The sequence below is a fragment of the Cuculus canorus genome, chromosome 30, assembly GCF_017976375.1.
Source record: "Cuculus canorus isolate bCucCan1 chromosome 30, bCucCan1.pri, whole genome shotgun sequence".
Classification (NCBI taxonomy): domain Eukaryota; kingdom Metazoa; phylum Chordata; class Aves; order Cuculiformes; family Cuculidae; genus Cuculus; species Cuculus canorus.
Window position 1 is genome coordinate 1,402,499 of NC_071430.1, and position 23,931 is coordinate 1,426,429.

Genomic DNA, 23,931 nt, shown 5'->3' on the forward strand with positions numbered 1-23,931 from the left:
AAGTGACAGGGGACAGGACAAGGGGGAATGGCCTCAAGCTCCACCAGGGGAGGTTCAGATTGGATACCAGAAAAAATTTCACCGAAAGGGTTCTCAGGCCCTGGCAGAGGCCGTCCAGGGAGGTGGTGGAGTCCCCATCCCTGGAGGGGTTCAAAAGCTGAGCAGATGAGGTGCTGAGGGATCCGGTTCAGTAGTGGACAGGGACCATTTGACTCAATGATCTTTCCCAACCAAGCGATTCTATGATCCTACGTCCCAGCTCCACCGGCAGGGAGTGGCGTGAAGATGGGAATCTCAAATCTATTCAACCTTGCAGAGCCCTAATGTCCTTTGTCACCACCTTTCAAGGCCACGCAGCCTTCTTCTCTATTTTTCACACACTCAGGAGACCGGAAGGGCTCGAGAATGACCGATAAACCACCTATTTTTTGAAATCAAACGCTTTTAAGATTAATGAGACTCTTAAATCCGACAAAACCAAAGTTACAGTTCTTAACGTGTTTCTTTCCAAATTGGTTTCCACAAAGTTTTGCTTACGGTCCAGGCACAGCCGAGCTGTTCGCATTTCTCCTTGGAAGAATCCTGATGAGGATAACAATCGTATTTTTCGTTGTCGCTGATTCCTAAGGTCCATCTTAAGGAGTACGACTTTCCAAGCTCCAGCTGGAGTCCTTGTATGAGAGCCACCTGTGAACGGTAAAGAATCGAAGGCGATTAAATTCCACCTCCCAGCAGTGTTTTTCTCAGATCCCATCCCTGGAGGGGTTCCAGGCCAGGTTGGATGGGCCTTGGGCACTCTCATCCAGCGGGATGTCCCTGCCCGTGGCACGGGGGTTGGAACGGGATGATCTTTAAGGTCCCTTCCAACCCAAACATTTCCATGATTCCTTAAAAACAAGAATCACCAAATCAAGGAAGGGGTCGGGTTGGAAGGGACCTCAAAGCCCATCCAGACCCACCTCCTGCCATGGGCAGGGACACCTCCCACCGGATCAGGGGCTCCAAACCCATCCAACCTGGCCTGGAACCCCTCCAGGGATGGGGCACCACCACTGCTCTGGGCACCCTGGGCCAGGGCCTCCTCACCCTCACAGGAGGACATTTCTTCCTAAGATCTCACCTCAATCTCCCCTCTTTCAGCTCAAAACCATTCCCCTCATCCTCTCCCTGCCCTCCCTGATCCAGAGCCCCTCCCCAGCTTTCCTGGAGCCCCTTTCAGCACTGGAAGCTGCTCTAAGGTCTCTCCACAGCCTTCTCTTCTCCAGGCTGAACAACCCCATCTCTCCCATACGGGAGGTTCTTCAGCCCTCGGATCATCTCCGTGGCCTCCTCTGGACTCGCTCCAACAGCTCCGTGTCCTTTCTGTGCTGAGGACTCCAGAACGGGACACAGGGCTCCAGGTGGGTCTCAGCAGAGCGGAGCAGAGGGTCAGAAGCGTCTCCCTGGCCCTGCTGCTCCCACGGCTTTGGATGCAGCCCAGGACGCGGTTGGTTTCTGGGCTGTGAGCTCACAGTGCCGCCTAAAGTTGAGCTTCTCCTCCCCCAGCACCCCAAGTCCTTCTCCTTATGGTTGCTCCAAACCCATTCCCAACCCAACCTGGATTTGTGCTTGGGATTGCCCCAACCTTGATGGAGTAACGAGACGTCACTCAAACCGTGGCATTTGTCATAGAACTGAGTATTCTCCTTTTCGACGCTTAAAACAGAAAGGGAAGAGCTCCAGAGTTCTTCGTTCTGGTTTTCCTCTCGTTATTTACCTTATCCGCAGCGTTATACGTGATGTTAGGGGATGAATTTTGTACAACATTGTTGTGCAGCACCGTAAGCGACACCACCGCCTGCGGCAATCCCAGTATTTTGATTTCTTCAAACTTCAGTTGGTTTGGATCAGCGTAGTTGTTGTTCGTGACATTCATTTCTAGAACATTCTGAGGAATAAAGAAAGAATTTCATTGAGGTGCCCAAATTTCTCCTGATTTAAATTGAAAAGTGACATTTTCTTTTCTTTTAATTTCTGCGTTGCAGAAACATAGAATCACGTAATGGGTCGGAAGGGACCTCAAAACCCACTCAGTTCCAACTCCCCATTATGGGCAGGGACACCTCCCACTGGATCAGATTGATCCAAGCCCCATCCAACCTGGCCTGGAATGTTTCCAGGATGGGGGCACCATGACTGCCCTGGACCACCCGGACCAGGACCTCCCCACCCTCAGCGTGAAGGATTTCTTCCTATCGCCTTACTTAGACCTTCACCCTTCCGACTTTTTGCTCTCATCCTATCACTCCAGGCCCTTGGAGGAAATCCCTTCCCAGCTTTCTCGTCGGCCCCCTTCAGGTGCCGGAAGCTGCTCTAAGGTCTCCCTGGAGCCTTCTCTTCTCCAGGATGAAGAACTCCAACTCTCTCAGCTTGGCCTCGTAGTAGAGGTGCTCCATCCCTCGCATCATCTCCGTGGCCACCTCTGGACTCACTCCAACAGCTCTATCTACTTCTTATGCCGGGGATTCCGAGTACTCCTGATGAGGTCTCACCAGAGAGGAGCAGAACCCCCTCCCTCCCTGCTGGCCACACATCTTCGGATGCGGCCCAGGACACGGTTGGTCTTCTGGGCTGGGGGCGCAGTTGTCGGCTCACGTTGAGCTTCTCCTCCCCCAGCACCTCGCGGTGGATATCACGGACGCTTCTGTACTCCACGCATGGCGTCTGTATGCCTACAGCGCATCCACACCTCTTGACATGGACACACCACGCTCTTCCCACGTCTATTGACTGATTTTAGATGAGTTCACCCTCTCCACGGCTGCCACCAACACCGATTCAACACCTCTTTACCACCATAAGGAATTAAACTGTGGATGCTCCGTTTTTTGGCATTTTCTGGCCTCGCTGTTGCTCTCATTGTGGTCACTGCAACATTTTTTTTCCACCATAGAAGGGGGTTTTGTAATTTTTTCACCTCACAAACGATCTGTTCCTCTCCTTTCGTATCTTAATTGGTGCTTTCCAGAGTTTCTGCTCTATGAAGCGTTATAAACTCTACAAACATCTATTGCCGTTCTATGAAGTGGGAGGAAACTGGGAATCTTCAGGCATTAATTCGGGGGAGATAAGGCAATAACCCGATTGCCGTCTCGGTCAAGTGAAAACGCATTGCGAGGGCCCTCTTGGACTCATCAAATAATCGTGTTTTAGTCAATATTTTAGGCAAATAGGGAGGGGGGAAGGAATTTCCCCAGGAAGAATTACCCATTAAAACTCTTTGCCCAGAAAGAATTACTGATTAAAATTAGCTTCTCATCAACAGCACCCCAAGTCCTCCTCCGCAGAGCCACTCTCAACCGTATCATCCTCCACCTGTATCGACGCCGTGAAAACTCAGATCCTTTAAAACCCCGTACTTACATTGGAAACCTTAAAGTCGTAAGAAATGTAGGATTTGCTGTCAACGGTCCCTAAAACGTGGAGAGAAAAATTACAGTTGTGGTGTGGAGTGGAGCAGCATTTGAGGAGGAAAGCCCAGAAGGTCAAAATGAGGGGTAATTAATATTAGCATTGGAATTGCCCTCAAAAGCTTCCCCATGGAGAATGGGAGAACCTCCACCATTCTTTTGAATCCCAATTAGAGTTTGCAGAGGGGGGAATGAGTGTCGATGTTTGACATTCAGGCAGATCAAAACCTTCGTCAAATTGATCCGAGGCGTCAATATTTCTACGTTTTCCTGAACTCCTGTTATTTTTTGTCGTCTTCGTTGAGTTTGAAAGTTACCTATTGAGTTACCTATAATGGAATCATGGAATGGTTCGGGTTGGAAGGGACCTCAAAGCCTATCCAGCTCCCCTCCCTGTCATGGGGACACCTCCCACTGGATCCGGTTGCTCCAAGCAACGTCCAACGTGGCCTTCAACACCTCCAGGAATGGGGCAGCCACCGCTTCTCTGGGCGACCTGGGCCGGGGCCTCACCACCCTCACGGTGACGTCTCATCTAAACCTTCCCCCTTCCAATTTAAAGCCATTCACTGTCGTCCTCTCACTCCAGGCTCTTGGAGAAAGCCCCTCCGCAGCTTTCCCAGAGCCCCTTTCCATACTGGAAGCTGCTCTAAGCTCTCCTCAGAGCCTTCTCCAGGCCGAACAACCCCAACTCTCTCAGCCTGCCCTCACAGCAGAGGTTCTCCAGCCCTCAGATCATCTCCGTGGCCTCCTCTGGATCTCTTCCAACACTTCCATACACGTATTTAATATTATATTTAATATTATATTTTAAAGACTGGCGATTTTACTTTCTCCTCCTTCAATACAATCAGCTCAATGATTCCAACCACACTTTGATTGTCCTCCTTACTTCACCCCACCCCTTGATAGAGCCTCACCTGTCGATTCTCCATCATCCCAGAATAAGTCCCCTACTGCTTCGCCGTTGTCATCCAGGGCAACGATGAGTCCCATGGGATTCTTGCGGCTGAGGAACCAAAAAGACAAGAGCCCAGCGCTCAGTGGGTTGGAAGCCTTTGAGAAGAAAGTCCACTCGTCCTCAGATGTCCAAGGGCGTCGCGTCCAAGGGTTTGCGTGCAAAGGTGTACAATCCATGCTGAGATTTGAAAGTGCTGGACAAGAAACAATCTCAGCTCTCTCGTTAATCATCAAATACCTTTTGTCGTTGGTGAGGGCAGCGACTTCTGACTGACGGTTCTTAGGGAATTTCCAAATGGAAATGCTAAATCGTATCAAATGGGGCTCGTTTGGGATTGGGCACCATCAGCCTGAAGGAGGAAAGGCTCTGAGGAGACCTTAGAGGAGCTTTCAGCACCGAAAGGGCTCCAGGAAGGTTTGTGAGGGACTCTGGATCAGGAGCGTAGGGAGAAGATGAGGAGAATGGTTTTGAGCTGAAAGAGGGGAGACTGAGATGAGATCTTAGGGAGAAATGTTTTGTAGTGAGGGTGTGGAGGTCCTGGAACAGAGTGCCCAGAGCAGTGGTGGTGCCCCATCCCTGGAGGGGTTCCAGGCCAGGTTGGATGGGGTTTGGAGCCCCCGATCCAGTGGGAGGTGTCCCTGCCCATGGCAGGGGTGGGACTGGATGGGCTTTGAAGTCCCTTCCAACCAAAACTGCTCTATGAATCTATGAACCCATCCCGTTTCCTTTAGCTGCTGAGGGACACGGTCACCAAACCAGCAGCAAAGCGGAGCTGGGGGACCTCCTGCCCAACTGGAACGTTCTTATGCTATGAACGTTATTTAAACCATCGCATTAAGATACAAAACGCGTTGAAAAGCTTCAAAGCCAGTCCGGGCGGGGCTTGGAGCAACCACACGCAGCGGGAGCTGTGGTGGAAATGGATGGGCTTTGAGGTCCCTTCCAACTCAAACTATTCCATGACTTTATCTTAGAATCACTTGGTTGGAAAAGACCTTGGAGGTCCAATAAATAGTAAAGCTATTCTGATTCAATAAATATGACTCAACTTTATGATTCAATAAATAATAAAGCTACTAAAGATGTTTCTAAAGATACCACCGATGATTACATAACATTGTGATTTAATAACGTAACGATAGTAATTAAATAGTAGCGATGATGACGATGATGATAAAGATAAGAACACAAATGCTAAATGCAACTTTTCTTTCCGCAACCCGGTGACCCCGAGCCCCTTCTGGAGATCACATTTGAAGTCAATTTAGCGAAGGAAAACCTTTGCTCTGGACGCTTACCTCGCCTCCGTTGTGGTGGACGGCCTTTGGAAGGGGAAGACGTAACCTCCTCTCAAGTGAAGCCCCATTTTGTTCTCGGGAAGGTACACATCCGTCCACTGTTTCCTCAACCAGAGTCTTGCGCCCTGATGGACGAGGATGGAAAAGGGGCGGATGGCATGAGTTGCTGCTTCCTTCATTCCTCATGGACTCATAGAATAGTTTGGGGTGGAAGGGACGTTAAAGATCACCCGTTCCAGCCTCTGCCAGCGCCCAATGACCCTGTGGGTGAAGGAATGTTTCCTGATGTCTGATCTGAACCTTCCTGACACAACCTCAGACCATTTCCTCTCGTCCCCTCAGCTGCCACTCGGGAGAGGTGAATCATAGAATCATTTGCTTGAAGAAGACCTTCATGATCATCAATGCAGCCGTACCGGTCTACCACACTGCACCATCCCACCACCACCGAGTCCTTCTGAGATGTCTGGGTCAAACCTCGTCTCTTTTCTGCCAACTAAACCCAAAGCAGTGGGAAATTGTTTTCCGGAAGCTGATTTCCAAAGGAGGTCACAGAGGTGACGGCAGGGCTGGAGCGCCTCTGCCACGAGGAGAGGCCAAGACGGGTGGGGTTACTCAGCCTGGAGAAGAGAAGGCTACGGGGAGACCTTAGAGCAGCTTCCAGTAGAGCACAGAGCTCCAGGAAAGCTGGGGAGGGGTTTTGTCCAAGGGCCTGGAGCCATGGGACGAAGAGGAACGGCTTTAAATTGGAAGAGGGAAGATTTAGAGTGTACGTTAGAAAGAAATTCTTCACGCTGAGGGTGGGGTGGTGGCTGCCCCACTCCTGGAGGGGTTCCAGGCCAGGTTGGATGGGGCTTGGAGCCCCTGAGCCAGTGGGAGGTGTCCCTCCCCATCAGAGCAGGGTCAGCGCTGGATGATCTTTGAGGTCCCTTCCAACCGAAACCACTCCGTGATTCCGTAAATCGTGATTTCAGCCCCCGCTGATGTGACCTCGCTTGGAAACCCCCATCCCGCTGACTCACCGAGTCGTAGTCGTACCAGACGGCGTCAGGAATATACGCTTGGATGACGCTCACCCCCTGGAAGGGGAAGACAACCGTCACTTTCACATTCAAAGCTACGTTAATCCCACACGTGGGGCTGACCTCGGCTGGTGGGCAGATGCCCACCCAACCGCTCTATTGCTCCTCCACCTCGACTGAACGGGAGAAGAAACACAACCAAAAATAAGCCCAAACTTCCACAATCATAGTAAAGCATAACGAGAAAATTATTCCTATTCCCACTCGGTGTTTTGTCTTCTGTCACATCTTTCTACGATGGCCAAAACTGAAGACAATCACAGAATCCCCGGACGACCGGAAAACAGAGGTAACGGAGCAACAGGAAACCTCCAAGAGATCTGGAGATGGGTTCTTGACCAGGGAGCGCGGGGACAGGACGAGGGGATTGGGTTTAAGCAGCGAGAACGGAGATTGAGATGAGATCTTAGGGAGAAACGTTCTCCTGTGAGGGTGGGGAGGCCCCGGCCCAGAGTGCCCAGAGCGGTGGTGGTGCCCCATCCCTGGAGGGGTTCAAGAGAAGGTTGGAAGGGGCATTGACAATATTGCAGAAGGATTTGGTCAAAACCCTCAGCCACACGGTGTGAACGTTGGGGTTCTGTGCATGGACAGCAGTTGGACTCAATGGTCTTTGTGGGTCTCATCCAACCCAGGACATTCTGTGCACAGCACCACCCTGAGCCTGAACAAGACCGAAAAGCCAAGGGCAGCTTCCAAAGGCGGTCGTAAATACCGGTGGGAACAGAAGGTTGAGCAATTTAACTTTTGGGAGGAGCTTCTGCAATTCCCTGGGGAAAACGCGGTGCCCTCGGGAATTCATCACAAGGCAGCAAGAAATGAGACCTACGGGATCGAGCACAGGCGTGATGAGGAGCCCAGGACCCCACAGGAACTGCTTATCCACACCCCACGTCGCCTCTTCGGAATAAAACCTAAACAAATGGGAAAGTGGCATTAATTAGTTGTTATTAATTAATAACACCTTCATTGTTCTTATTATGAGGAATTCTAACGCTTTATGGTCTCGGTTGTGCAGAATCACTCTTGCGAAGTGCCCTTTGGTGCCACTCGGGGCTATTTTTGGTGGAGGCAGTTGGAGGTTAAGTTAATTCACAGCTCATTAATTGCTTATGCGTTAATTTTGGATATGGATAAGTGCGGAAGAGCGGCTGAGCAACCTGGGGGTGTTCAGTCTGGAGAAGAGGAGGCCGAGGGGAGACCTCATTGCTCTCTGCAGCTCCATGAAAGGAGGGTGTAGTGAGGTGGGTTCTGGGCTCTTCTCCCAAAGAACGAGGGATGGGATGAGGTGAAGTGGCCTCAAGTTGCACCGGGGGGAGGTTTGGGGTTGGATATTGAGATATAAAACATCTTTACTGACAGAGTGGTGAAGCATTGGAAGAGGCTGCGCAGAGCAGTGGTGGAGTCTCCATGCCTGGAGGGGCTCAAACCACGCGTAGAGGTGGCACTTCAGGACAGGGTTTAACAGGCACAGGGGGGTTGGGCTGACGGTTGGGCGGGAGGAGCTTAGAGGTCTTTTCCAACCTCAACGATTCTATGACTGTATGATGAGAGGAGAAGGCCTCAAGTTGCACCGGGGGAGGTTTGGGTTGGACGTTGGGAAAGGTTCCTTTATGGCAGAATGGTGAAGCTGTGGAAGAAGTTGCCCGGGGCAGTGGTGGAGTCACCATCGCTGGAGGTGTTCAAAACACGTAGGGAGGGGACCTTTTGGGACACAGTTTAGTAGGCAGAGAGGGGTTGGGCTGATGGTTGGACTCGATCTTAGAGGGTTTTTCCAGCCTTGAAGACTGATGATTCTGTGATCCTAAGCACATCTAGGAGCACCTGGTCTTAACCTAGTTCTACTCAAGAGCTTCAAGAAACCAAAGATGAGAAAATGTTAAACTCTATCTCAACAGAGAAACATTCCGTCAGCTGCCGATGACGTTTTGAATCCAACAGCACCATCGCCACGCGTCCAACAATGACAGACGGTCACTGATGACCCCATTACTCTAAAATGATGGGTTTGTGGATGTAGACACCTGTAGGTACGACGATGAGCGGCACGTGTCACAAACTACGGGTGGGTTTGGCAAATCTCCAGCAGCATCTCAGTGTCTGAATTCCTTCGTTCTACAATTGCGAAGGTCAACTTACTCGTGGAGAAGCGGCCGTACCACTGTGCTCCCTTGGGTGTGCGCTTTGTAGAAGAGCGTATAGAGGTAGGGCAGCAGCGTATAGCGGATGTTCAAGTAGTGCTTTGAGGTTTCAACCAAAACGGAATCTGCTCCGAAGACAGCTGGATCCTGGGGCTGAAAACATATGGCAGAAGATGCACGTGGGGCCTCCAGAAGAGCTTTTGATCAGGGACGGCAGCGAGAGGACACAGGAGACTGAGATGAGATCTTAGGGACAAATGTTCTCCTGTGAGGGTGGGGAGGCCCTGGCCAAGGTTGTCCAGAGAAGTCACGGCCACCCCATCCCTGGAGGTGTTGAAGGCCAGGTTGGATGGGGCTTGGAGCAACCACATCCGATGGGAGGTGCTGGAACTGGAAGGCTTTGAGGTCCCTTCCAAGCCAAATCGCTCAATGATTCTGTGGTTATTGCTGTTCAACAGAGCATTGAGGACACGACCGAGAGGTGTCACCAAAAATGGGGGTGGGACCTCAGACAGCAGAAAGCATTTGCTCCTCATTATAGAAACCACCAACAGGGACCAAATTTGATGTCAGATGATGATGGGAGAAATGATATTAATTGCATTCTCTGGCGCCCATAATTAACCCCTACGAAGCTCAACCGTTTGGAAGGAGGATCTCCCAAAGCATGAGGTTCAACAGCTTTTGAACGCGTTGGCTATTTAATGATCAGGGATACGAATAGAAGGATTCAGTTGTTGGAACAGAAACGCGTACCACAAAAGTTCCCATAGGAAGAGACTCCACTTACGATGCACTTTTCGGTGTTGTGATTCCTGGAAAACGGGTAAAAGGCTCCCACTTGCATCCACCTTCTGCAAAGTTCCTCTGTGACGTCTTCAAAGAAACCACAAATATCTGCTCCGATCTTAAAATAAAGACAGAACACGTTGGTTGCCATCGCGTTGCACCTCCAAACTCTACCCAACAACGCCGTAGGACTGAGTTCATAGAGCCAACGTTATGGGTTGGGTTGGAAGGAGCATCCAAACCCACCCAGCTCCACCCCCTGCCATGGGCACGGACACCTCCCACTGGATCGGGGGCTCCGAGCCCCATCCAACCCGGCCTTCAACGGCTTCCAAGATGGGGCACCACCACTGCTCTGGACAAGATGATCAAAGGTGATGGGGTTTAGTTCAGGTGGGCTCTATAGACCACACTTGGTCCCGTTTAACCCAGATGGGCTCATGTGGATCTGTTTTCATGGACACACAACCGGCAATGGTACAATAATCCACTCTTTTCATACATAAGGGATTCCAAACAGGCCGAATTCCAGCATCCCGGGGATCGCCCATTTGAGGTGGTCCCACGACGCCGTGTTGTCTCCCAGCCAGTGCCCGGCGTACTTCCCCGACCCTGCAAAAGTTGACCTGGAGAGAAGGAAGCTTCGTTTTCCAGGAAACAAACTTTCGATGGCTCTGGAAGTCAAACAAAAGGTTGGAATTAGGCCGAAGAAAGGAAAAGAAAAAATAAAAGTGGTGGGAATCACTGCAACCGGGGATGGTGCCATCAGCTTGGTCAAGTGAGGGTAGGAAAGGTAGTGCTGAACCCTTGACCCGGGCCATGATGGTGAAAATCAGTCACCTGAAGACAAGGGAATCCTAAAAGCAAGAATCAGTATCATGGAATGGGTCAGGTTGGAAGGGACCTCAAAGTCCATCCAGTTCTACCCCCCTGCCATCAGCAGGGACACCTCCCACTGGATCAGGGGCTCCAAACCCCATCCAATCTGGCCTTCAACACCTCCAGGGATGGGGCAGCCACCACCACCGCTCGGGGCAACCTGGGCCAGGGCCTCCCCAGCCTCACAGGAGAACATTTCTCCCCATGATCTCATCTCAGTCTCCCCTCTTTCAGCTCAAAACCGTTCCCCCTTGTCCTGTCCCTGCACTCCCTGACCAAGAGACCCTCCCCAGCTTTCCTGGAACCCTTTTCCATACTGGAAGGCCGCTCAAAGTTCTCCCTACAGCCTTCTCCAGGCTCAACAAACCCAACTCTCTCAGCCTGTCCTTGTGGCAGAGGTTCTTCAGCCCTCTTCAGCCTTCAGGCCACCATCCCCATGGCCTCCTCTGGACTTGTTCAAACAGTTCCATGTCCTTCCTGTGCTGAGGACTCCAGAACGGGATGCAGGGCTCCAAGTGGGGTCTTATGAGTGCAGAGTAGAGAGGCGGAATCCCCTCCCTCAGCCTCGTCCCACGTCATTGGATGCAGCCCTGGACACGGTTGGTTTCTTGGCTGCGAGCACACGTTGCCAGCTCGAGTTGAGCCTCTCCTCCCCCAACACCCCAAGTTCTTCTCTTCAGGGCTGTCTCCAGTCCATTCTCCACCCAGCCTGTGTTTGTGCTGGAGATTGCCCTGACCCGCGTGTAGGACCTTGGCCTTGGCCGTCCTTCACGGTGTTGCTATGAAGATATTAAGAAGAAGTCCTCACCGTTGTGTTGAGAGGATCATGGAGTATCCGTAAAGGTTGTGAACATCATAATGTTGCCCCCAGTTCTGCACCGCGTCCATACAGAGCGTCTTGGAAAACAAGAGCCTATCCACAACGTCTGCAGGGAAGATGTTCAGAGATGCATTTAAATTGATGGAAGTTAATAATGTTGTGATAATACAACTTAATCCATTTAATTAAGGGATCGAAAACAGCATTTCCATCCTTATCCTTCACGCACACCCGTGAAATATTGGCCCTTGGCTCAATTTGGTGTTTGCATCAACTCCGCTGATCCAGAGCCGGAGTGGGATGTGGTCCCCTGGGCCACGCAACACCACGAATGGTTTCCAGTTCTTTTCATCTTTGCTTTAACAAAGAACTTTTTCTGTCATCAAAATTCCCAAATTTCACATTAATCAATGCACAAAAAGCAAAATTATCCCCCGACGGTTGTGCAAACGGACACCAACGCAGCTTGGGTGACGGTGGGGGTTCGCAGACAGATTTTGCTTTGGTTTTTTTCCACTTAAGAAGCTTAAATCAACCTGGATCGTATCTCACTGTCATCGAGAAGGATTTCACCTGCAAGGATGGAACCACGGAATGTTTTTTGTTGGAAGGGACCTCAAAGCCCATCCAGTTACAACCCCTGCCATGGGCGGAGACATCTCCCGCTGGATGTGGACGCTCCCAGCCCCGTCCAACCTGACCTTCAACACCCCCAGGGATGGGGCAGCCACCACTTCTCGGAGCATCCTGGGCCTCCCCACCCTCAGCGTGAAGAATTTCTTCCTAATTTTCTTCTAAACCTTCCCCCTTCCAATGAAAAGCCGTTCCCCCTCATCGCGTCACTCCAAACCCTTGGAGAAAGCCCCTCCCCAGCTTTCCTGGAGCGCCTTCGGGCACTGCTGATGAGCAAAGGAAGACACGAGGGGTTGGGAGCGTTCGTTGGAGTCTGGCGGTGTTGGCCTTGAAGGCCTTGGAAGCTGATAAGGACGGAGCCATTAGCAGAAGGCTACTGATAAGTGGGCACTGGAACGCCGAACGCTGCTGCATTCGGTTCAGGAGGTTGAAAACCGCCGGAGGAGACTGAGTCTGCGCAAAGTTCAAGAAGAAAAATATCCATCCCGAGGAGGACCTCCTCCTCCATCCCTAAGAGCCCATCCCACGGCCATCGGGAGGCGCTACGCAGGCGCGAGGCCGGAGCGAACTTTCCAGATCTAATGATGATACGGAGCGGGGAGAGGGTACGAATATGTCGGAGGCGCTTATACCTCCGTATGTCTTTACACCTTACGCTCTCCGGTGTGCGAGCGAGGAGGAGAACCCCCTCGCACCCCGGCGCTGGGAATAAACGTACCCCCTTCATAACTCATTTTGGGGTGATCGGGTTTGATTCCGCAAAACACTGCTTTAAGGTCTTCCTGGAGCCTTCTCTTCTCCAGGCTGAACAACCTCAACTCTCTCAAACCGCCCTCATAGCAGAGGTTCTCCAGCCCTCGCGCCATCTCCACGGCCTCCTCTGGACCTGTTCTAACATTCCATCTCCTTCTTGTGTTGGAGACTCCGGAACGGGACACAGCGCTCCAGATTTGGTTTCCCAAGGGGGAAACAGAGGCGCAGGATCCCCTCCCTCCCTGCTGGAAGGACTTCTTTGCGTACAGCCCACCACGCGGTTGGTTTCCGGGCTGTGAGCAGACGTTGCCGGCTCCTGTCGAGCTTCTCATCCCCAGCACCCCAAGTCCTTCTCCTCAGCTGTTCTCAATCACATCGTTCCCCATCCTGAATCGAAACCATGGATTGCCCTATCCAGGGGTACGACCTCGCACTCGGCCTCGTTGAACTTCTTGAGGTACTGAGAAGCCCCTCTACAGTCCCCCAACCTCACATAAAAACTAAACCCCAACTTTTGGAGTGATTTGAGTTTGTTCGGACCGTGTCCTGGCAAAAAAATCAAACTCTTTGATAAAGAAACTCTTTGATAAAGAGTTTCAACATTTTATCTGAAAGGACCATAACTCACAATCATTTTGATTTGCTCCACAGGTAAAGACAACACTTACGGGGCGTGAAGGGAGGGAAGTTGATGTCATTCTGCTCACAGCCGTGAGCTGAGCCTGGGACAAAGCTGGCTACTTCGTTCATATCCTGGAAAATCAAGAACCTCAATCAGAAACGGCAGCTTTAGTGATTTTCCATAACGGCGATATTTTCGGGGCTTTCAGCCAAAGGCATCGTTTCAAATCTTCCTGACTTGAGGGCAGAAGAGTCGTTTCTATGAACGTGGAACAGGTTGGGCTGAAAGGAACCTCAAATCCCATCCAGTCCCACCCCTGCCATGGTCAGGGACACCTCCCATGGAGCAGGGGCTCCAAACCCCATCCAACCTGGCCTTCAACACCTCCAGGGATGGCGTCTCCACCACCTCTTCCAGTGCCTGAGAACCCTTTTGATGAAGGGATCTTTCCCAATATCCAATCTAAACCTCAACTTGAGGCCGTTTCCTCTCATCCCATCTCCTGTTGCTTGGGAGAAGGGGCCATGACCCACCTCACCCCAACCTCCTTTTCACATACTGTAGGAAGCAATGAGGTAATTTGTTCTGGCCCAAAAGAAATGACTTTATTGAGTTGAGACCCAGTGAGAGCCTCCTGAGAGACCAAAACGCGATGGGCCACCAGCTTAGTTTTGCCCCACATGGACTAATTCCGGGAATTACTCACAATCCAGATCCCGTCGTAGGGCACTTGGTCATAAAAGATCTTGCACTCCTCCACCCACCAGCTGGTGCAGGCGGGGTTGGTGAAGTCAGGGAAGACCGTCGTTCCCGGCCACACCTGCGATAAACCAGGAGGAAAAGGGAAAATAAGGTTTTGGTGACCTTGCGGAAAGATGAAGAACCTCGGATTGAGGGGAATTCATAGAACCATGGAACGGTTCGGGTTGGATGGGACCTCAAAGCCCATACAGTTCCATGGGAAGGGAGACCACTCGCTGGATCAGGGGCTCCAAGCCCCATCCGAATTAGTCTTCAACCCCTCCAGGGATGGGGCAGCCACCACTGCTCTGGGAAACCTGGGCCAGGGTCTCTCCACCCTCAGAGGGAAGAATTGCTTCCTAATGGTCGATCTAAACCTTCCCCCTTCCAATTTAAAGCTGTTCCCCCTTGTCCTGTCGCTCCGTGACCGTGGAGGAAATCCCTCCCCAGCTTTCCTGGAGCCCCTTCAGATACTGAAAGCTGCTCTAAGATCTCCTTGGAGCCTTCTCTTCTCCAGGTTGAACACCCCGAACTCTCCCAGCCTCATAGCAGAGGTTCTCCAGCCCTCAGATCACCTCTGGGGCCTCCTCTGGACCCATTCCAACAGTTCCATCTCCTTCTTATGTTGGGGACTCCAGAACTGGACACAGGTTCCAGGTAGGGTCCCACCAGAGGGGCGGAATCCCCTCCCTCCCTGGTAGTCCCACAACTTTGGATGAAGCCCAGGACATGGCTGGGCTTTTCTGACCCATCCTGGGGGTCCCAAAGGTGACACAGGGGACCCTGAGCCATCCTGGGGGTCCCAAAGGTGACACAGGGGACGCTGACCCATTCTGCGTCTCCCAGAGGTGACATATACGAGACCTTGACCCATCCTGGGGGTCCTGAAGGTGACACAATTTTCTTACCTCTCCAACTAACGGCGTCGTCCCGTCGGTCTCATTAACCCAGACGTTCCTGCTCTGCCCTCTCTCGTAGGCCTGGTACGGGGACCCATCAGTGAGAGGCTCTTTGCTGATAGCAGCATCCTAAAAGAGTGGAGAACATCCTAAATCCAGAAGGTTCCCTTCCCTCGGACAGGTCGGTTCTCCACAGCGATTGGGTAGAGCCCAGCAGAGGCTCATGGAACCAGCGAGGTTGGAGAAGACCTCCGTACTCCTCCAGTCCGGCTCTCAGCCCAACAGCACCGCGCTGACTCAACCATGTCTCAAACTGCCTCCTCCACACCTTCTGTTAACTCCTCCAAGGATGGAGACTCCACCACCTCCCTGGGCAGCCTCTTCCGGGTTCTCTCTACCCATCGTTTATTCTCTCCCCCAATCACTGCTTCTCTCCCCCAATCATTGCTCCTCTCCCCCAATCATTGCTCCTCTCCCCCAATCATTGCTCCTCTCCCCCAATCATTGCTCCTCTCCCCCAATCATTGCTTCTCTCCCCCAATCATTGCTCCTCTCCCCCAATCATTGCTTCTCTCCCCCAATCATTGCTCCTCTCCCCCCCAATCATTGCTCCTCTCTCCCCCAACCATTGCTCCTCTCCCCCAATCATTGCTCCTCTCCCCCAATCATTGCTCCTCTCCCCCAATCATTGCTCCTCTCCCCCAATCATTGCTCCTCTCCCCCCCAATCATTGCTCCTCTCCCCCAATCATTGCTCCTCTCCCCCAATCATTGCTCCTCTCTCCCAATCATTGCTCCTCTCCCCCAATCATTGCTCCTCTCTCCCCCAATCATTGCTCCTCTCCCCCAATCATTGCTCCTCCCTCCCCCAATCATTGCTCCTCTCCACCCCAATCATTGCTTCTCTCTCCCCCAACCATTGCTCCTCTCCCCCAATCATTGCTCCTCTCTCCCCCAATCATTGCTCCTCTCCCCCCCAATCATTGCTCCTCTCTCCCCCAATCATTGCTCCTCTCCCCCAATCATTGCTCCTCTCCCCCAATCATTGCTCCTCTCCCCCAATCATTGCTCCTCTCCCCCAATCATTGCTCCTCTCCCCCCCAATCATTGCTCCTCTCCCCCAATCATTGCTCCTCTCTCCCCCAATCATTGCTCCTCTCCCCCAATCATTGCTTCTCTCCCCCCCAATCATTGCTCCTCTCTCCCCCAACCATTGCTCCTCTCCCCCAATCATTGCTCCTCTCCCCCAATCATTGCTCCTCTCCCCCCCAATCATTGCTTCTCTCTCCCCCAATCATTGCTCCTCTCCCCCCCAATCATTGCTCCTCTCTCCCCCAATCATTGCTCCTCTCCCCCAATCATTGCTCCTCTCCCCCAATCATTGCTCCTCTCTCCCCCAATCATTGCTCCTCTCCCCCAATCATTGCTCCTCTCCCCCAATCATTGCTCCTCTCTCCCCCAATCATTGCTCCTCTCCCCCAATCATTGCTTCTCTCTCCCCCAATCATTGCTTCTCTCCCCCAATCATTGCTCCTCTCCCCCAATCATTGCTCCTCTCCCCCAATCATTGCTCCTCTCCCCCAATCATTGCTCCTCTCTCCCCCAATCATTGCTCCTCTCCCCCAATCATTGCTCCTCTCCCCCAATCATTGCTTCTCTCTCCCCCAATCATTGCTTCTCTCCCCCAATCATTGCTCCTCTCCACCCCAATCATTGCTTCTCTCTCCCCCAATCATTGCTTCTCTCCCCCAATCATTGCTCCTCTCCCCCAATCATTGCTCCTCTCCCCCAATCATTGCTCCTCTCCCCCAACCATTGCTCCTCTCCCCCAATCATTGCTCCTCTCCCCCAACCATTGCTCCTCTCCCCCAACCATTGCTCCTCTCCCCCAATCATTGCTCCTCTCCCCCAATCATTGCTTCTCTCCCCCAATCATTGCTCCTCTCCCCCAATCATTGCTCCTCTCCACCCCAATCATTGCTTCTCTCTCCCCCAATCATTGCTTCTCTCCCCCAATCATTGCTCCTCTCCCCCAACCATTGCTCCTCTCCCCCAATCATTGCTCCTCTCCCCCAACCATTGCTCCTCTCCCCCAATCATTGCTCCTCTCCCCCAATCATTGCTCCTCTCCCCCAATCATTGCTCCTCTCCCCCCCAATCATTGCTCCTCTCCCCCAACCATTGCTCCTCTCCCCCAATCATTGCTCCTCTCCCCCAATCATTGCTTCTCTCCCCCAATCATTGCTCCTCTCCCCCAATCATTGCTCCTCTCCACCCCAATCATTGCTTCTCTCTCCCCCAATCATTGCTTCTCTCCCCCAATCATTGCTCCTCTCCCCCAACCATTGCTCCTCTCCCCCAACCATTGCTCCTCTCCCCCAATCATTGCTCCTCTCCCCCAACCATTGCTCCTCTCCCCCAATCATTGCTCCTCTCCCCCAATCATTGCTCCTCTCCCCCAATCATTGCTCCTCTCCCCCAACCATTGCTCCTCTCCCCCAATCATTGCTTCTCTCTCCCCCAATCATTGCTCCTCTCCCCCAATCATTGCTCCTCTCTCCCCCAATCATTGCTCCTCTCTCCCCCAATCATTGCTCCTCTCTCCCCCAATCATTGCTCCTCTCTCCCCCAATCATTGCTCCTCTCCACCCATCATTGCTCCTCTCCCCCCCAATCATTGCTCCTCTCCCCCAATCATTGCTCCTCTCCCCCAATCATTGCTCCTCTCTCCCCCAATCATTGCTCCTCTCCCCCAATCATTGCTCCTCTCCCCCAATCATTGCTCCTCTCTCCCCCAATCATTGCTTCTCTCCCCCAATCATTGCTCCTCTCTCCCCCAATCATTGCTCCTCTCCCCCAATCATTGCTCCTCTCCCCCAATCATTGCTCCTCTCCCCCAATCATTGCTCCTCTCTCCCCCAATCATTGCTCCTCTCCCCCAATCATTGCTCCTCTCCCCCAATCATTGCTCCTCTCCCCCAATCATTGCTCCTCTCCCCCAATCATTGCTCCTCTCCCCCAATCATTGCTCCTCTCCCCCAATCATTGCTCCTCTCTCCCCCAATCATTGCTCCTCTCTCCCCCAATCATTGCTCCTCTCCACCCCAATCATTGCTCCTCTCTCCCCCAATCATTGCTCCTCTCCCCCAATCATTGCTCCTCTGACTCTATTATTGCTTCTCGCCACCAATTCCGTAGGGACGACAGCTACGGGTCGAGATCTCCTCTCTATCAACGTAGATATTAAATATATATCCATAAAACTCACTCATCTCCTGACAACGCCGCTATTTAGGATGGAGAAAGGAACCCCTCGGTGCTCACCAGGATGATGACGTACTTCTGCCCGTAGCCATGCAGGTAATTCTGGAAACTCGGGAGGTCTTTGAAGTTCACTTTGTCATAAGTAAAGTCTTTCTTGGCTTCCATGTAGTCGATATCCGTGTGCTGGACATCCTGGAAGAGAAAGGGACACCAGACGGGAAGGGCACCAGTGGGGAACCTCCTGAAGATGCCGTATTTTGATTAAAAACCTCAGGGAAGCATCTGGATGGGTGGATCCCAATTATATGTTTGTAGAATCATGGGATCGTTTGGTTGGAAAAGACCTTTGAGGTTATCCAGTCCAACCGTCCCCGAGCGCCTCATCTCTCGGCTTTCAGACCTCTCCAGGGGTGGGGACTCCACCGCCTCCCTGGGCAGCCTCTGAAAACCCTTTGAGTGAAGAAATCTTTCCTGAGGTCCAATCTGAACCTGCCCTGGTGCACCTTGGGGCCATTCCCTCTTGTCCTGTCCCATCACTTGGGAGAAGAGCCCAACACCCACCTCACCACAACCCCCTCTCAGGCAGTTGTAGACAGTGATGAGGTCTCCCCTCAGCCTCCTCTTCTCCAGGCTAAACACCCCCAGGTCCCTCATCCGCTCCTCATCACCCGTGTTCTCCAGCCTCTCCACCAGCTCCATTCCCTTCTCCGGACGCGCTCCAGGACCTCAATGTCCTTCTTGAAGTGAGGGGCCCAAAACTGAACCCAGGATTTGAGGTGCAGCCTCAGCAGCGTTGAGCCCGGGGGCACAATCCCTCCCTGCTCCTGTTGGCCACACGGTCTCTGATCCAAGCCAAGATGCCGGTGGCCTTCTTGGCCACCTGGGCCACTGATCCAAGCCAAGATGCTGGTGGCCTTCTTGGCCACCTGGGCCACTGATCCAAGCCAGGATGCTGGTGGCCTTCTTGGCCACCTGGGCCGCTGCTGGCCGATGTTCAGCCGCTGTCAACCAAGGCCCCCAGGTCTTTCTCCACCAGGCAGCTCTCCAGCTGCTCCTCCCCAAGCCTGGAGCTTCTCGGGGTTGTTGTGACCAAAGTGCAGGACCGGGTGATGTTGAACCTTAACTCAGTGGCCTCGGCCCATGGATCCACCCTGTCCAGGTCTCTGTAGAGACTCCACTTAATTGCTACCCATCAGAAAATTGGGGGGAAAGACCGAACTTCTTATGGCCTCTGATCTTTCCAGGGCTTCTGAGGGCGTGGGGTTGACCTCATCTGTTCACAGCTTCAGCCAAAGGAACGCACACAACGTGGAAAGGAATGAACTGAGGTGGAAGCTGCGGGGAGCAGGGACATCTTCAACCAGACGAGGTTCCTCCAAGGCCCAGGCACCTTCAACCCCTCCAGGGATGGGGCAGCCACCACCGCTCGGGGCAACCCTGGCCGGGGCCTCCCCACTCCCCTTGGGAAGAATTTCTTCCCAATGTCCAATCTAAACCTTTCCCCTTCCAATTTAAAACCATTTCCCCTCATCCCGTCGCTCCACGCCCTGGAAGAAAACCCCTCCCCGGCTTTCCCGGAGCCCCTTTCTCTCCTGGAAGCTGCTCTAAGGTCTCCACGCAGCCTTCTCTTCTCCAGGCTGAACAACCCCAACTCTCCCAGCCTGTCCTCACAGCAGAGGTTCTCCAGCCCTCGGATCATCTCCACGGCCTCCTCTGGACCCATCCCAACACCTCCATCTCCTTCCTGTGCTGAGGACTCCAGAACTGGACCCAGGGCTCCAATGAGGTCTCCCCAGAGTGGATCAGAGGGGCAGAACTCCATCCCTCACCCTGCTGGCCACATCTCTTCGGATGCAGCCCAGGATGCAGTTGGCTTTCTGGGCTACGAGAACACTTTGCCGGCTTACGTCCACCTTCCCCCCCCTCCCCAGCGCCCCAAGTCCTTCCCCTCAGGGCTGCTCTCAATCTCTTCATCTCTCGGCTTGTATTGATAACTGAGGGCTGCCCCGACCCAGGTGTAGGACCTCGCCCGTGGCCTCTTTGAACCCCACGAGGTTCTCACAGCCCCACTCCTCCAGCCTGCCCAGGTCCCTCTGGACCACATCCCGTTCCTCAAGGGCGTCAATCAAAACCAACCCCATTTTTACTCACGTAAGGGAGTCCGATGGCTCTGTTACGCTCCACAACAGCCTTCACCTCGTCCAGAGAGCCGTAGTCGTAGCGGCTGAGATGGAATCCCAGAGTCCAATAGGAGGGCAACATCGGCAGCCCAACGAACTGCAAATTGGAACCAAAAATCACCAGGGGCGATTACCTCCTCTCTTTAGGTTGGGTGCCCTGAATTCTCCGATTGCCTCTCAAGTCGGACACTCAACTCGAGCACAATAACGCGCATTTTAGGTTATCGCCCAAAACTGCTAAATGAGATCCAACCCAAAAAATGAGGCCAATCCTACAGCTCAGGAACGAATCGTATGGAGTTTAACAATGTTCACGATGAATTCTGCACCCAGGACGCAGCAACCATCGGTGTCCATAAGGACTGGGGAGCGAGACGCTGGAGACCAACCCTTCAAAAAGAGGTCTGAGGGTTCTGGTTGACAGCAAGTTGATCAGGAGTCATCAGCGTGGTAGCCAAGAGGCAACCATGTCCTGGGGCGCATCGCGCTTTGCCAGCTCACGTCCACCTCCTCACGTCCACCTCCTCACGTCCACCTCCTCACGTCCACCTCCTCACGTAATCGAGGGAAGGAATCGCCCCGCTCTGGTGTGGCCCCACCTTGAGCACTGGGGGCAGTTTTGGCATCAGAGGATAAAAACAATCTAAAGCTCCTGGAGAGCATCCAGAGAAGGGTATGGAGTTGGTGGATCTAAAGCTCCTGGAGAGCATCCAGAGAAGGGTATGGAGTTGGTGGAGGGTTTAGAGGGGAAGAGCGTGAGGAGCAACTGAAGTCACTCAGTCTGTTCCGCCTGGAGAAGAGGAGACCGAGGGGAGACTTCATGGTGCTCTACAGCTTCCTCCCAAGGCGAGGAGGAGCGGGCACCGATCTCTTCTCTCTGGTGACCAACAACAGGACCCACGCGAATGGCAGAAAGATGCCAGGGAAGGGGGAGGTCAGACGTTAGGGAAAAGCTCTTCCCCTGGAGGGTGGTGGAACAGCTCCCAGGGCAGCAGTTACAGCATCAAGGCTGACAATACTCAGGAAGCCTCTGGCCAATGCCGTCAGCCACATGGTGTGAACGTTGGGGTCATCCCGTGGAGGGACAGGAGCCGGACTCGATGGTTCTTGTAGGTCCTTTCCAGCTCAGGACATTCTGTGATTCTATGAACCGAGAGCGGGCAAGGAGAGACAAAGAGGTGGATCTGGAACACGTTCTAACCTGTCACAGCGAGACAAGGCTCAACACAACCGCTTCGCTCAGGGCGACTGACATATGGTTAAATGGAGACATCTTCTGACCTTTGGCTGGAAAAGGTCTCTGTGCGAGAGTGAAGAGCGAAAGTTCACAGCCAGGTTCTTGTGAAACCAAAGGAACCCAGGATTGAAACTTTCCAACGCGTGGCTGATGAAGAGATCCCAAACACCTCATTGGTGCCCAAAGGGCCCCATTTTTTGTTGGCAGAAAACGTGAAAGCAAAACCTATGGAGATCCTTCATAGCCTTTTTGGCCACCTGGGCCACTGCTGGCTCGTGTTCAGCCGCTATCGACCAGCGCCTCCAGGTCCTTTCCCAACAGACACCGTTCCAGCTGCTCTCCTCCAGCCTGGAGCGCTGCGTGGAGTTGTTCTGACCCAAGTGCAGGACCTGGTTGTGTTGAACCCTACAGAGTTGGACTCCCCTGATCAGCCTTGAGCTGTAATTTTGGATTAATAAAATAGTGAAGAGAAACAGAAATAATAGAGGGGGAATAAAGAAACCCGTTCAAAGCATAACGTCTCATGGTAAACCGCAAGTTGGAGGTTGGAGATCATCTGCTCGTAGATCGCCCTCACTCAAAGCAGAACGAGAGACAGTTGTTTGCCGAGGTTTGGGTTCGGTCATGTTTTGAGCGTCTCCATGGATGGACACATGGGTGCTTTCAAGGATGGAGGATCTCCCACCTTTGGGTTGGGGTCGACCAACGTACCTGCACGTATTCCTGCACCACTTGCTCGGGGGTGTCTCCCAAGAAGATGTAGAAATCAAGAATCCCCCCAATTGTCCTGTAGGTTACGGCCGGCGCCGGCTGCACGGAGAACTCTGCCGGCAAGAAAGGCACAAAATCAACACGGGAAAAAGAGAGAAGGATCGTTGAGGAGAAAATATCAAACCAAGATGTTCAAGGAGACCCAAACCCACTGCTGGGGAAGGGGAGGGCTTTGAGGTCCCTTCCAACCCAACCCATTCCATGATTTATAGCGAGACCATGGGTTATGAAGACGCCTTTCCTGCCCATGGCATTCCCGATCATTTAAATAAGGCATTGAACCTCTTTGCGCCACTTATGGAGAAGACGTCCTTACCCATAGCGTTGCTGTTCATCAAGAAAACACCAAAAGAGGCTCCGGAATCGTCTTCCAAACACAAGAAGAAGGTCTGGACGCCGTACAAGTTCTCAATATTCTTGAAGGAAAACAGAAAAGCCGATGTTAAAAGCTGTTAACCGCACACCCTGCAGGACCTCCGAATCGATCGCGTGTGGAGTTAAACCCTTTACACGGAAACAAAGAGCGAAAATAAAATCATGAGGGCAGCGGCTTTCATTTGCTTGTGTTGGAAGCACAACTTTGAGAAAACCGTAGAACAGTCATAGAATCATTGGAAAAGACCTTTGAGGTTGTTAAGTCCAACCGCACCCGTCCACCATTAAACCATCCCCAAGAACCTCATCTGCGCAGCATTTAAACGCCTCCAAGGGCGGTGACTCCATCACCTCCCTGGGCAGTTCCAGGGCCTGAGAACCCTTTCAGTGAAGGTTCTTCCCACAGAGAGCGGTGGAGCACTGGAACAACTCCCCGGGAAACACTCACGGCACAAAGCCGGACAACAGTCAAGGAAGTGTTTGGGGTTGTCCTGGAGGACCTGGACTCAATGGTCCCTGTAGGTCCCTTCCAACTCAACTCATCCAATGATTCTGTGAATGGATGTCAACGCGCCAACAATGGAAGGGTTCCAGAATGTAACCAGAAGGAAAATGTCATAAGAGAAGTCCTTACTCCGGACGGGGCCGTGTCCCTGCTGAGCATGGGCCAGGTTTTCCAGTTGAGGTCGTGGCGGTACTGCTTGTGCACGTGCTCGCCCACCCCGTAGATGTTGCTGCTGGGGACTTTGATGGAGAGCTGCAGAAACTGATCAGCGAAGACCAGCGGCCCGATGGTGGTGTCAAACCTGGCCAAACAAGGAGATGGAGCCTCAACGTTTGAGGGCTGAAGGTTGGATCCCTCAGGATCACTAAACCCACTCCGAAAAAGCCCAAGTTATTATTTAAGGACGGTTGGGCTTCAGAGGTCCCATGGGTCATTCTGCCCTCTGCATCTCGTAAAGTTGGTGAAGGGTCTAAAGGAGAAGATGTATGAGGAGCTGCTGGAGTCACTTTGTCTGTTCAGCCTGGAGGAGACCGAGG

At 52.6% G+C, this 23,931-nt stretch overlaps 1 protein-coding gene across 1 annotated transcript in view; it reads right to left on the reverse strand.

Moving 5' to 3' along the window:
• Window positions 1–23,931, reverse strand: part of LOC104059944 (maltase-glucoamylase) — a gene marked incomplete at its 5' end in the record, with an annotated part of 59,027 nt that overhangs the window by 27,764 nt on the left and 7,332 nt on the right. The window contains 19 exons of the mRNA XM_054051844.1: window positions 538–687; window positions 1,757–1,927; window positions 3,403–3,452; window positions 4,370–4,458; window positions 5,709–5,833; window positions 6,731–6,787; window positions 7,617–7,701; window positions 8,927–9,081; window positions 9,719–9,835; window positions 10,220–10,391; window positions 11,405–11,522; window positions 13,471–13,555; window positions 14,131–14,244; window positions 15,074–15,193; window positions 18,388–18,519; window positions 20,479–20,604; window positions 22,456–22,568; window positions 22,832–22,931; window positions 23,525–23,696. Of these exons, the coding sequence (XP_053907819.1) occupies window positions 538–687; window positions 1,757–1,927; window positions 3,403–3,452; window positions 4,370–4,458; window positions 5,709–5,833; window positions 6,731–6,787; window positions 7,617–7,701; window positions 8,927–9,081; window positions 9,719–9,835; window positions 10,220–10,391; window positions 11,405–11,522; window positions 13,471–13,555; window positions 14,131–14,244; window positions 15,074–15,193; window positions 18,388–18,519; window positions 20,479–20,604; window positions 22,456–22,568; window positions 22,832–22,931; window positions 23,525–23,696 (2,251 nt within the window). The remainder of the gene's footprint in view (window positions 1–537; window positions 688–1,756; window positions 1,928–3,402; window positions 3,453–4,369; window positions 4,459–5,708; window positions 5,834–6,730; window positions 6,788–7,616; window positions 7,702–8,926; window positions 9,082–9,718; window positions 9,836–10,219; window positions 10,392–11,404; window positions 11,523–13,470; window positions 13,556–14,130; window positions 14,245–15,073; window positions 15,194–18,387; window positions 18,520–20,478; window positions 20,605–22,455; window positions 22,569–22,831; window positions 22,932–23,524; window positions 23,697–23,931) is intronic.